The following is a 14044-nucleotide window of genomic DNA, read 5'->3' as shown; positions in this document are numbered from 1 at the left end:
AAAATCAGGTATCACGGTCATCCCTACTGGGAAACTCTGACCTTCTGATCTAAAAGCAGCTGCTACTTCCCACCATGCAACTCACCGAGCAGGTTTCCAGAGAAGTTGACCGGTAGGACGATGCCCACGGAAAGAACTCCAACGACCACCAGCAGACCGATGATATGGCGCTGAAAGGAGAGGTAGTGAACTGCGTCCTCGCCGCACTTCTCCCTGATCTCCTCATCTCTGCGGAGAGGAAAGTATCAGCTGAGACGGCTCGGCCATTGCTCCTCTTCGAGATTAAGCACCGTTCGGCAGGGACAGGTTCAAACATCCAACCACCAAATTTTGTGATATAAAAATATGACGCTATGGATAAGGGGTGCAACGGACCACAAAACTCACGGTTCGGATCGTATAACGGTTTTGAGTTATCGATCAGATAATCTTTCGGATCAGCAAAAAAAAAAAAAAAAAAACATTAAATCAAAAAATTTAAAAATAAATGAACAATTATAATTTTTCTTTCCATTTATTCTGTAAAACGCTTAAAGAAAGGCACTTTTCCCATGGTCTTAAATGAAAACAACATTCAAGATGTCGGATGTTTGAATAAAATCTTAAAATATATCAAATGTTAAATTCTCAATTTTAAAATCAAAAGTGCCATATGAGGCACGCACGATACCATCATCCTGTAAACATGGTTGTGAATGAAAAAAATATTCAAATTATTTTTCAAAACGGTGATTTTGACCTCTTCACAGTCACTATCTCTCCTGCCAGGATCTGACAATGACTGACAACCGTCTTTTTTAGGCAACTTCCGTTTTTTTCCCCGATTCCGATCGTCCAATCACGACTACTAGGGAACAATTTACGGGTACAAATCCAATTACTCCTATAATATGATAGGCCCACCCCTAATAATCAGCCAATCACTGGCAATCCTGGCACGGTGGCGCAGTGCATTGCACTGCTGTCTCACAGCAAGAAGGTCCTGGGTTCGATTCCCACCTGGGGCGCTGTTGGCACCGTGCTCCGGCGGGTTATCTCCCAAATAGGAGCCTTTCTGTGTGGAGTTTGCATGTTCTCCCCGTGCTCACTTGGGGTTTCCTCCACCTCACGTCAGTAAGGACCGTCCTCAAAAACATGCACCTATCATCGTCTGACCAGCGATGGACACTTATCACCTGGTCCGTGCGTCCACGTACGCTGCCCACTGCTCCTGGCTGTGCCCCCGGAGGAAGGACAAGCCAGGATGGGTCAAAAGCAGAGAATCCATTTCACCGGCCACCATCAAAGCATGTGCATGTGTGTGTGTGTGCAAGCATGTGTTGTAGTGTGTTGTAGTTGCGTGATAAATAAAGACTCTTTCTTTCTTCTTTCTTTCTTCAAAGGGAATTATTACTCTAAAAAGTAACAGCGGCAGTAAAACTGTGGTTCACCATGACGGTTCAATTTTGAAATTAATCCGCAGTTCCCATGCAAGCCGCACCGTGTGGGACGATCCGTACGGATGACGGAACAACTACGTTCCGTTACACCAGGACTGGGCATCGTGGAGCAAAAACTATTTTGTGTTCTGCTCAAGAAGAGCACTGGTGGTAAAGACGTTTGTCATGAAATGTGACCCCCGCATACTTAAAGGTCATATTTCTAAAATTGACATTGTTGTTGTTTCACATAGTATGACAGTGCAGAATCAGAGCTTCAAAACAAGGTGTCACTTGTGGGAATCAAGCAAATATTTTAGAAGCTATGACTTAGTAAAGACTACGGTTTTGAAAACAAAAGTTCTGAGAAATCAGGCTTTAGAGTTTTCAAAGGGTCTCCAGAGTTTTGCAGAACAAAATACCCATTTAGAAACATAATAAGTGCTTTAAATGGCTTGGATAGTGCTGTACACCTGAAATGAGAAAATGTTAAATGTGTTAAAAAATATTGGAAAATGCATAACATAAATTAATCCTTTAATTTTAAGTTAATTCTAAATGCATGCCCACTATTGTAGCATGAGCCCTCTTTTATTCTGTAACTTCTTTACATTCCCATTTTCTGCCTTTATTGTTTTATAACCATGATAGCTTTTAAGAAAGCAGCCCATTTCCGATCACCAGGGGACAGTTATTCCAAGAACGCAAACGCGGTCCTCCCATCCAATTGCATACTGGGAGTTCTTTTTTTCTGGGAGAACAAATATATACTATAATGCACTAAAATTGGGCCCGGCGATACATAGATATATTGTGATTGTATGATATGATTATTGTGTCATGACTATCATATTGAGTTGCTCCTACTACTCAACAATATTAACAGACACTTTGTCCAGTGTATCTAATCACATTACGTTGCAGTTTGACTCACTTGATGCGGAAGATGGCCGTCAGCCAAGAGCAGAAGCCCTGAAAGTCAAAGAGAGAGCAGAGTGTCGATCCTGGGAAATTCCATCCGTCGTACAAGTCCTCGGTCAGTTCAGAGAGACAGGTTCTTTGGTCAGTTCAGAGAGACAGGGTCTTTCTTACCGTGTCTCTCTGGTCGATGTCCACCGAGCTGGACACCGAGGTTAGCCGCCCGTAGCGATCGGAATGATCCGACGGCACTTCAGACGCCACACTGTGTGCACAAACCATCACACAAACAACAAGATGTCACCATGGTTGTGACAGTTTTGTTGGAGGAATCAGCTAAATTAAATCAACGCAGAAGAGTCTGAAACCTACAACATGCACCGAATAACACACACACACACACACACACACACACACACACACACACACACACACACACACACACACACACACACACACACACACACACACACACGCACACGCGTCCTGGAATGGACTGCAGAGATGAGGATTTAGAGTAAGAAACAGTAAGGAAGGAACAGCGCTGAACCTCTGCAGTACCATTCCACAACCTGATGGGGGACTGCTAGTTTACACCCGGGTGGAGCTAGTTTACCCCCAGACGGAGGTGGAAATTCTGGGCTCAAAAAGTCAAATTCCACGAGAGGATTTTGAGTCGACAATTTGGATTCCGGCAATTATCAAGAATCCAGAGGTCCAGCTGATCAGTGCACGGCTGGAGCAGAAATGTGGAAACAGGACTTTCTGGACTTGGAGTCGTCCACCTCTGCTGTACCTGGTCCACACAGATGTGCAGCTCGTTTGGGCACAGTTAAGTTCCACAGGTATAACCAGACGTCTCTGACAGGGCAAAGACTGAGGAACAGAGTTAGGAAGCAGAGCGTCCCAAATCTCAGCACAGGAAAGGACACTGATGAAGAAAACACAATAGACACACCAGATGTTGGGGAAGATAGTGACTTGTGGGGTGGGGTGGGGTGGGTGTAGGAGCTGTGATCATAGTTTCAGTTCATCACCCCCCCCCCCATCTCGTACACAACAAATTTGATTGCGCTTCCTCAGGCTGAGGGTGGGGGTGGGGCTGTTGAACAGTGAATTTCTACTTCACTGTGAACCAGGAGGGGTGATGTGCCTCAGCTGGAATGAGGAGGGAGGAAGTGCCAACAAGACTTCCTGTCCTACATTCCTCTGAGCGCAGGGGGGATTTGGCTCGTCCTGGCCTCTAGTACAACACACACACACACACACACACACGTCCACCTGGGGGGGGGGGGCTTTACCTCTCCCTGTACACATCGTGGGCGTGCGCCTCATGCGGTGCGCTCACACAAAAGAAGACGGAGCTTGACAAGGAGGTCAACGTACAGATTAGTGCACACAGATCTGATTAGGAACAGAGAGCTGCAGGAGGACAACACCGCGATGGATAAAGACAGAACAGATTAGGGGGCCTATGCCTGGAGGAGAGCACAGAAGAGAGTGAAACACCAGACGTCCCACAGAGAAAGAGAGGGAAGGAAGGATCCTGGCAGCGGCCTGGGCAGAAAAAAAAAATAAATTAAAGGTTAGAAGATTTGGAAGAAAAGAGGGAAAGGAGTGGGGAACATACTAGTCCCGATCATCCAGGCGACAGTAGCGCTGGTCCATTCTCCTGCGGAAAAAAGAACAACAGAACAGTCCGAATCAACCCTGCCAAAAGTGGGGCCCTGGCCCAAAACTGCCTGGCCAGAAGATTCAATTTGGCCCTTCACAGCTTTCGGGAAAAAAAATTAAACAAAAGTCAGCCATTACAGCTCAGGTGAACAGTGTGCTGCTATAATTCAGTTATTCTTGAGTAATAATTCAGTTATTTAGCCTGTATATTTCAGCTAAAGTAATTTAATGTCGCTCTCAGATTGTCTGGACGATGTGAACACACAGAACAAATCAAACCGCCGACTCTGTGGATAAGCAGGTGTGCGTAGAAAGCTCACGTGTACTCTCAGCACTTTTGCCCAATCTCTCAGGTCATTTTAGCCGGAGAACAACTCCCAGGACAGGTGAAGCCGCCGAGACAACATGCATACATCTGGTGATGCAGAGATTCTGACAGCGTCACCAGCCCCAATGCTGTTGTCATGTACTCCGAGAAATGCTCAGTTTCATGACATCATTTCGTGAATAAATCAATGACTGAAAAAAATAAACACACTGGATCTTCAAAGTCAGATATCTCACAGTCGGTCTTATCACACTTTGAGCTGAAGTAACAAGTCACTTAAAGAGACAGACAGAGAGAGGTGGCTCAGCACTTTCTGAATGTGCGTGTGCACCCCCACCCCCGTATACGCAGCTGCACAAACAGCGAAGCAGCAAACAGACAGACTGAGAAATGGGGATGTGGGACGTGGAGCACTGCATCATGTCTTTTCTGTGGTTCAGAGTCACGAAGAATCTGGAAATCCTGCCACGCCTGTTGTACCTTTTAAAATAAATATCCAATTAAAAACACATTTGTTTGAATCAGCGTTTCATCACTTGCCCATTTTACTTACTCTTGCTTCTTAAAATGCCTTGCAACGCTTTTTAACTTCCAACTTACGTTAACTGTGACGGCAATCCTTCCTCTGAGCTCAACTGCTGAATCAGGACAAGCACATGATAATGTCATGCGCTGCAATGGCCTTTTATCACCAAATGCAATTCAAAAGTAAATACAAAAATATACTATAACAGGATAACATATAAATTACATTTAGCAGACGCTCTGTCCAAAGTCACTTACAATCAGTACATTGTCTTTAGTAGTCCAACCAACTGAACATCACCACCAACATTTGTGGGGGGGGGGGGGCGGGGGTGGTTTCTTTCTTTCCTTTAGACGGCATTACACGTTACAGTGTCGATTACAATAGAAACTGACTTCAACTGGTGTATAGACTGTCTACTACGTTTATAGTACGCTGGCTGAATATAAAATCTCCTCATGAACATTTTTAAACAAATAAAGTTAATTGATGAGCAGGGGTAACATGGACGCGTTGAGGCCTTGCTCACCTGTCTGCGTCAGTCACCAGTGCCAGGCGGCCGTAGTCCCAGGCCACCTTCCTCAGGAAGGAGAAGACGAAGAGCAGCCCCTGGAAGACAGTGCGGGCAGCTGTTGTCAAAATATCTCAACAGAGGAGACAAGTGACATCTTGTACAGAAGGTCAAAACAAAAGGCATGCTGGCTGCAGTAATGTACAACTGTTGTCGGTTGGTAAAAGTTTGGGTAAATTTGGTTTCAGTAACATTTTCAACCTTCTTGTTCATGTAAACTTTTATTACATTATTGGGATTATTATATTATAAGATGCAAATTTCCATTACCATAATGGTTTATCATGTTCACAGGATGTTATTATCGCTTCTTCAACCTAAAGCCGTAAACCTTCTGGCAAAGTGGGAAAGGAGCCGGTCTCAATGATCAGTAAACCCCCCCCCCCCCCCCACCCAGAGTTTCCGTTGGAACAGACCGGTGCTGGTCAACATGTCCAGCACCAGTCAAAATGGGACAGATTGCGATCAAATATCATCTGTGTTTGTTGAGCTTAAAAACTATTGATAAGCAGGCTATATAGAGAATGACATCATCAAGGCATGTGGATTTATAATATTTTTTATTGAATATTTAAAAATAAAGTGTCCCGTCAGTTAACGCCGTTTTAGAAATAAATAAATACTACGAATATTACGACCTGAAATCAAATTATTTCTGTTTGTGAACAATAAGTAACTAGTGCAGCCACTTTAATTAACATTTTGATCAAATCAAAAACAAAATAAATATGACGAGTAGGTCTAAATAATAAAGTTTGTGGTGTTGTCCGTCTTTGTCGACATATTTTACACAATTTTATACAATAAAATACCGTCTGCTTTGGGTCGGAAATTAAATATCCCAAAAAAACACCAAACTATGAATGTGTGTCCCAACGATACATCATCTTTCTGTTGCTCTTCTGGACGCTGTGCTTTGTCTCAGCTCCGTGTTTACTGTGTTTACAAGCACAACCTGTCCACGGGGCAGGGGGCGGGGCTTATTGCTATATCGACAAGAGTGATTGGTCAGAGGTGAAAGGTCAGCTTTAGATATTCCAAACTGATTGGCTTTTCTTTGCAACTTGCCGAACGTGGAAAATAACACATCCGCGGAATTTTGTGATCTTAATGATTAGGTCGACATAGAGGAAAAAAATATGGTGATAGTTATTGTTATTGTTTTATCGTCCAGCACTAATTCAAATTGTGCTCGGAGGGAATTCTTTTCAGCGGACATAATGACCGGAGAGATTTAAATATGTTGGACTTCAACAGATTTTCCCGATCAAAAACCGGCAATTACGGGATAACGGAAATTCTGCTCTCAACCTAGTAGTATCACTTTCGGGAAGAAAAAAAAAGACGTTGGAAAAAAAAGTGTGTCTCTTCCGAACCGTGGAGCTGGGCTGCAAAGATGAGAAATTGAACCACGCCCAGTCTCTGCAGATGAGGTGTTTATAATGTTTTTCTTTTTCCTCTTAAAAATGCCACTCAGGCCCTAGACGTGTGTTTAAGAGATTGAGATCTACGCTAGCCATAACATACAAACCCTAACCCGTTACGTACTGTATCCAGAAGTCATCTATGCGGGAACACACTTTATGCGGAACTTTTATATAAGAAATGCCAAGAATGACCACCTCCTGCCTTTGCCGGATGCCTTCTTATACAAAAATGTTACGGGTTCCATGTTGGAAATGGGCTTATGTTAGCAGTTGTATCACAGTATAATGCCTAAAAACTTTAAATAGTAGTTGTAAAAAGCACTGTGGATTTTCAGACTCCCACTTGGCCTGCCAGATATATCCAATTTTCTGTGGTTACATAAATCTTGCCATTACATAACTTATTATTTGGACCAAGTGTTCAATAAAGAGCTGTATAGACTTGGAGCATATAGAAGGTCTGCCAGACCTCAAAGTCACACCTGCGCTGTCATTCCAAATCAATACCAACATTCTGGGTACCGACTGGTTCTCATTAGTGCTGTATATTACATTAAATAACACAAAACCTTTTAATGATTTAATTCATGTAAGGCTGATTTTGCATCATAAAAATAGATAAAAATCTATAAACCGAAAATGCATTTACACAAAATGAAATCTTGATTTCATCTTATGTTTTATTCTAGTTCTTAGCCTAATGCATTCTGCTTTGAAGATGGTTTTATTGTATATTTAGGGCAGGGTACTGTTTAAAAAAATGATGACACCAGTACCAATTCCAGTATCCTTAAAGTGATACCGCTACCAATAGAGTACTTCATTCCATACCTTGTTTTTCTACTATATCCATCATGTGAATGGAGGCATTCAGTTCTGTAAAATGTCACCACTCCTCCCCATCCAAATGATTTTAACACAAATACATTTTGAAAGTGTTCAAATGATTAAAATGTGTATTAAATTACTGTACACAACTGTACAGCGGTAACTGTGCAGTGTAACTTTAAACAACTAGCCAGTACAGAAGAATGATAACAGTGAGTAAAACCTCTTTCACTGTTCATATGGACACCTGAGCATTGTTTTAAGATGAACAGATCCTTTAACTATCCTTTTTCTACAACTTGGCACAAAAATAATTGAATGCAGGTATTGTTTGACTGGAGAAGTTGTTATACTTCTTGGTATTGTATCATTTCAATCAATGCCTTAAAAAGGTATTAAGTACAAATACCCAGCCCTAATATTTAGGGACTTTATTTCCTGTTACCACTACACTGGCTAAAGTTATTCCGAAAGACTCACCAGGAAGCACATGAAGTCCAGGGCCAGCACAGTAGGGACGCCCCCGAACGGCAGGCCCTGCAGCACAGTGCTGCGGATTCGGGCTGAGTAGCAATATTCCCTGGAGGTGGAGTTGGGTGGCTGGGTGGGACAGCTCCCCGGCTCGGCACATGCATGGGCCCCCCAAACACCCATCATGAATATCAACACTCTCTGCATCACTCAATGCAACATGTTGGCCATCTGCAAAGGGAACAGAAAGCTGCATCAAATCATGAGGCCTTGTCTACGGTCTGATGAAATAATAATAATACAAAAATCCTTAAGCAAAAAACTATGATAATGGCCTGGAATAGTACAGTTCTGTCTGGAGCAACTAGAGTCTCGCTGGAACGAGTCTTTCCGGAACAACTAGAGTCTCTACGGAACAACTAGAGTCTCTACGGAACAGCTAGAACTTCTCTGGAACAACAAGAGCCTCTACTGAACAACTCAAGTATGGCCTTGGTTACAATAGTATTTTCCTTGCGGTCACAGTCATCGGTCAGTACGTCGTCTTTGATCTATGATTGCAGCAGGGCACACACAAGCCACCCGATGTATTCATACATTGTTCAGTGTGTAACTACAGTGTCCGTGGTAAGGAGGATGAGGGTCCAACAGCGTAAACAGCAATGGTGGGCTAATGCGGCCTTGTGAACCTTCACGGACCGAAACGAGCCCTGAATTACCTTTACAAACCGCTTCATTGGGAGTGAACAAGGGCAAAGTTTGGTGATTGTTTCCACTGTATGCATTTTAAAGTGTGTTTCGCATCACGACTATTCAGAGCTCCAAACCCAATGCGGAGTGGTCTACCTGGCTATACAGTGTGTCCTGGCTGATCCAATAACAACGCAGCTCATTGAAACCTCTGAGTGTTAATACCGGGCACTTAATGTGGCCTGACACGATTGTAATCTCAAAGTCTCATTGAAATGCTTAGTATAAGAAGCTCAGTCAAGTCACTGTACCACTATCAGGGCCCTTAAAGGGAAGCTCTAAAAGATAAGTACCCTATTTTGTCAAGTTTGTTTTGAAATATTATCCTAGATTACAAGACAAATGTTAGAACTATACAGTAGAACTGCCTTTTACTTGTTTTTATTGACATGAACAAATCCATCCGTGAAACAGGACATTCACTTTCAGTCAGATGGAAATTACTCTGAACACAAGCTTTGAGGAAAGCACAGCATGCCATGTTCAAACTCAGGGCATTGCATAATCCTGCTGACTCGATCCATCACCACAGAAAAAACAATACTACAGGAAATACTGGTTTGATATAGACACGAAGCAGCGTTGCGAACAAACAATACAGTACATGACCAAATATAGGTTACCTTGAAGCCTTGCACTGCATGATATAAAATCAGAAGAAAATAATGGAATTAATACTGTCACTAATGGAGGTAGCTGGCCTGCCGAGAGCTGCAAAGTGCACTTGCACAATCTCACTTTTATACTTGTGCCCTTCGCCCTACAAGCACCAGCAATCACCATACTGCTCATCTGCCCAACACTAACTCATTTATCCTCCGCCTGGAATGCTGTGACATCACTGCCGAAGGAGGCTACTGGGGCTGAACAATAGGCTGATGGAGGCCACAGGGTTCAAATGGACCAGTCTCAACTCACAGCCTCCACAGACCAACTTAAAAAGGAAAAGTCACAGACATACACCATGGGCCCAAAGCCATGCATTTCAAACAAGTAAAAAATAAATATGTCTTCATAAGGGATCAGCACGTAGCAGGTCAAAGCTATTCATGTCACCTCAGCTGCATTCAGAACTGACAGAAGGCTACAGCGGAGGTTCAAATGATGGATAAAACAATTGATTTACAGATCAATAAAATACAAATCAAATTAACTTTTATTGACGCAGTTTTAAAACTTGACCAAAATGTGAACACCTACCTTTCTTCCATGTTATACAATAGAATGGAAACTTATGTTTTAGAATATATCCAACATTTCCCAGTTGTCTGGTTTAAGCATCACATTGCACTTTAATTTGAAGTAATCTTATGGGGCAAAACACAGATTAATCAAACCAACCAATGACAAAAATTCAAAACAACAGTTTAGTCAGTTATTTAAATAATCGTTACTTGCAGCCCTGATCACTGTGACTTTGTGTAAAACAAACAACAAACAAATGACGTTGTGCTCTTTTGCCCCGAGGCAACATACGTCCTGAACTTATATAGTTTGTTGCTACTCTGACTTTACATAATTCCCATCAGCAAAAACAGAGCAGCATCTATAACATAAATTGGGGCCTAAAGAAGCCGAAAACTCATATTAGATCACTTTCAGAACACCAAAATTATGTGGGATGCAATGCATTCAATAGAAAATGACACAGCTTTTTACAACAAAGCTTCCTCCCTCCGTCCAGCTGTAGGGAACAACATGTTGACTATTTACTGAGGCCGTCATATAATTGAAAGTATAATAGACTTTCTATTAAAGTAACTGTACAAGTTAGAACTGCATCATAGTTAAAATGTATGATTTAATCCTAATAATTCCAGTTTATATGCACAATGATGTCATGACTCGGCCGAATGGAAGCAGAGACACTTTCGCACCTGTTACTATGGTCAGCACAACTGTCAGTCTGACTCTCACCCTCAATACAAATAAACAGAAAGGATGAATCCTGCTCCCAGGTTAAAGCAGTCTGCTTCTGAAAGAGGTTTTAGATTATAGAAACACCATAACCACAATGCAAACACCAACCCTCAATAAAATGATGTAAGCAGCCGCCGCACTAAAGCGGCACAGGCTCACAAGATCAGAAAATAAGGGTTTCAAAATGTTTCGCTCATTTATAAGTTAAACTTTGACGAAATATAACTAAATATTCAGTTCAATTGATAATCATTGTATCCTGTTTTAGATACGTTATAAAACCTGACTAAATATTCTTTCTAATAATTTCAAGGTTGGTCTAGGCTGCGCCACACCGCCAGGAATTCCTGAGATAAGCACAGGAGACAAATAGCTTGGCTGATAATGAAGAATTGCAGCTATTGGCCTTGTGCTCATTATCTTGTAAATCATTGACAAAAAAAATGCTCAGCGTATATAATTATAGGATTATGATGATGTCTGTGCACTTTGGGGGTTGTGGATTGTAATAATAAATAACATATCATACATAAATAATCATAACCGACATGATGAAGCAAAAAGAGGAAATGGGAATTTCAATCAAAAATACCTCTGCACAACAGCGTATATGAAAACCGCAAGGAGATAGAATTAATTTTTTAATGAGATATGATCAAAAGAGGGGAGGTGTGCATGTTAGGTGTTGATTTAGAGCTGTAGTGGCACATTGTACACGGTAAAAGAATGGCTTCTTTAAGGGAATGGGTAGCGTGAGTCAGTGCGCTAAGAAACATGCCACACATGCCCATCGCAGAAGAACAAATGATAAAGCTCAACACCGACATACTTAACCTCTCGGGGTACACCATTTATCAGAGACGTATATATATCAACCGCAGATAACTAAATGTTGTCACATTAATAATGAGATCACTGATTTATAAGAGCCTGTGTATTTATTTGCGCTAGTTTATTTGTTAACTGCTTTGCTCAAAAAGCAAAGCTCCAAAGACAAAAAAAGGAAAACTGAACTGACTGAAACTACGTCAAAATATATTGTTATCTGGTTCAGGTAGTGTGAGTATGAAAATTAGTACATGATCACAGTACTGGACCTGATATCGGTACCTGTATCCGTACATCCCCAGTATCAAGAGTGATCAGATTACCTAGTGACATACTGCACATATTTTTGTCACAACAAGATACTTGAAAACATGTGTACTTTGGGGTTAGCATCAATTGGTTCTTCATGACCCAAGGGAACGCTATCAGCAAAGTCACGCAAATGTTTTTCTGGCCCTGAGCAAAAGTATTTCAAACAACTATCGCTCCTTGGGTTGGACTGCATCTCATCTATAGTTCTTTACTGAAAGAAAACATTGAGTGGTTGTGCCAGCAGGACAGTTCCAGGTTGGAAGTCGCCAAAGAATGTCCTCAACCAGAATGTGGACAAGTACAGTGAGAACTGAACTCTGAGTGTCAACACATTGTTCCCCCACATCGCAGGCATTGCCAACCTTCTATCTGCTCTCAACTCAGGCTATCACTGGATGGGACAAAGACCTTTCCTATACTTCAAGTACATTTAAGAGCAATGACTTGTACCTTCTACTTCGGTAGAAACGTCGATGTGGTACTTTGACGTTTCCCAGTCGTTGTTTGACATTAATAGAAGGTTTGGACAGAAAACCACATGAGCTGCAGGGACTCGACGCTTCACATGTTGGGCTTGTAGCTGGATTTAACTGATGAGCTGCCATAATAACTACTGTTTAACAAGGAGTTTAGTGACGCTGCCATTAACCTTTCTGCTGTAATGTAACAATAACACAATATGATCTGTTTTGTTTTTTTTTAATTATATTTAATATTGTAGCTGTTCTATTCTATTTAACAGTAATGTATTATGGAATTAAGTGACAGCAATGTGTCGCTTTTACGTGGCAGCCTAATGCAACTTTGCGACCAGACCCCGGTGTCGGACGTCGAACTGAAGAACCGAAATGAAGGTTTCAAACCGGGATCTTACCGTGTTTATCGAGCGCTTCGCGGGGGCACAATGGCCGCCCGGGGGAAAGTTGGAGCTAACGCTAGCGGCTAACAATGCTAACCGGCGTCCGACGCGACTTCAAAACGCCGTCCTTCGCGGTGGCCACGGCCCGCAGTGCCGCCAGCCCGGACCGTATCGCGCCGCCGCTGAACGCTGCAGTCACCGCGGAGCACCTGCGCCGGGCGGTCAGCGGCTCGAGTCCGGCGGCAGCTTCAGCGGCGGCTGTTCGGAGCCGGCTGCTGGTTGGGCAAGAGGGCGTGACGTCATGCCGCGTTCGAGCGCTGCGGGAGAGATCCCCCCCCCCCCCCGTTTATTCGTTTCTCAGTTGAATTGGGACGAGCGACACGTAAGGAAACTACAGCAACGACTAAAACGTTGCTTCGATTTCAACCGTCGACGCTGCCTACGCTTCGAAACCCCACACGTTTGTGTTGTGACACACCCAATATGCCCCGCCAATTTCTGTATTTTATACAGTACATCCTTCAATCATGAACAGAAATGTACAAACTCCCGAAACACTGTTACTGTATGAACCATCCAACCATCTAATAATCAATACTTGAAAAAATTGTACAAATCCATATTCCAGATCCCATGTTTTTCTTTCGTCTAATGTATTTTATTATTATTATTATTATTATTATTATTATTATTATTATTATTATTATCATCATTATTATTGATCATGTTTGATTTTTTTATGGTCCTGTGCTTATGTCTGCTGTTTATGTATTATTTATTTGTTGACTTGTAATTTTGTTCAACAAAAGAAAGGGAACTACTTTACAAAAGCAATTGCAAATAACTATGAAAATGTGTTGACTCTGACCCTAGAGTCAAGTCTATAAATCACTTTTTTTTAAATCATTATTCATTTATTTGTGTTTATTTATAGATGCTTTACTAGACTGTTTGTAATCGACTTTCTATGGTCAACATGGATAACAGTAGGTTCTCCATCCGTGTACCTCACATGAATCACACCAATGTGCAGAAGGCGGCTTTATTCAGAAACGCCAATGATTTTAGCTGGCTGTATTTGTCAGGAGTATTAATGACCATTTTGAGGGAACTGTTCGGTTGGAGTAACAGCAGGAAGACATAACGAGCTGGTGGCTGCTACAGAGAAAGCTGGAGGAACAGAATAAAGATCTCCCTTTTGCTTTGCACTGCAT

General features: G+C 42.2%; 1 protein-coding gene across 3 annotated transcripts in view; it reads right to left on the bottom strand.

Annotated features, from left to right (window-relative positions):
* The window catches only part of LOC307241833 (CSC1-like protein 2), a 31088-nt gene extending 18104 nt beyond the window's left edge, over positions 1–12984 (bottom strand). For 2 of the 3 annotated variants that reach the window (XM_080016074.1, XM_080016075.1), the window contains exons 1-7: positions 12846–12984; positions 8171–8392; positions 5394–5473; positions 3967–4008; positions 2511–2601; positions 2353–2390; positions 86–228 (exon numbers count right to left, since the gene is read on the bottom strand). In XM_080016074.1, the coding sequence (XP_079872200.1) occupies positions 86–228; positions 2353–2390; positions 2511–2601; positions 3967–4008; positions 5394–5473; positions 8171–8368 (592 nt within the window). In that variant the 5' untranslated portion in view covers positions 8369–8392; positions 12846–12984. The remainder of the gene's footprint in view (positions 1–85; positions 229–2352; positions 2391–2510; positions 2602–3966; positions 4009–5393; positions 5474–8170; positions 8393–12845) is intronic. The other variant, XM_080016076.1, reaches the window with a different exon arrangement.
* Between the last annotated feature and the right edge of the window lie 1060 nt (positions 12985–14044).

This window comes from Zeus faber (assembly GCF_960531495.2).
Source record: "Zeus faber genome assembly, chromosome: 16".
Taxonomy (NCBI): Eukaryota; Metazoa; Chordata; class Actinopteri; order Zeiformes; family Zeidae; genus Zeus; species Zeus faber.
The sequence above is the reverse complement of the archived record's forward strand: the minus strand, read 5'-3'. Positions and strand labels throughout refer to the sequence as shown.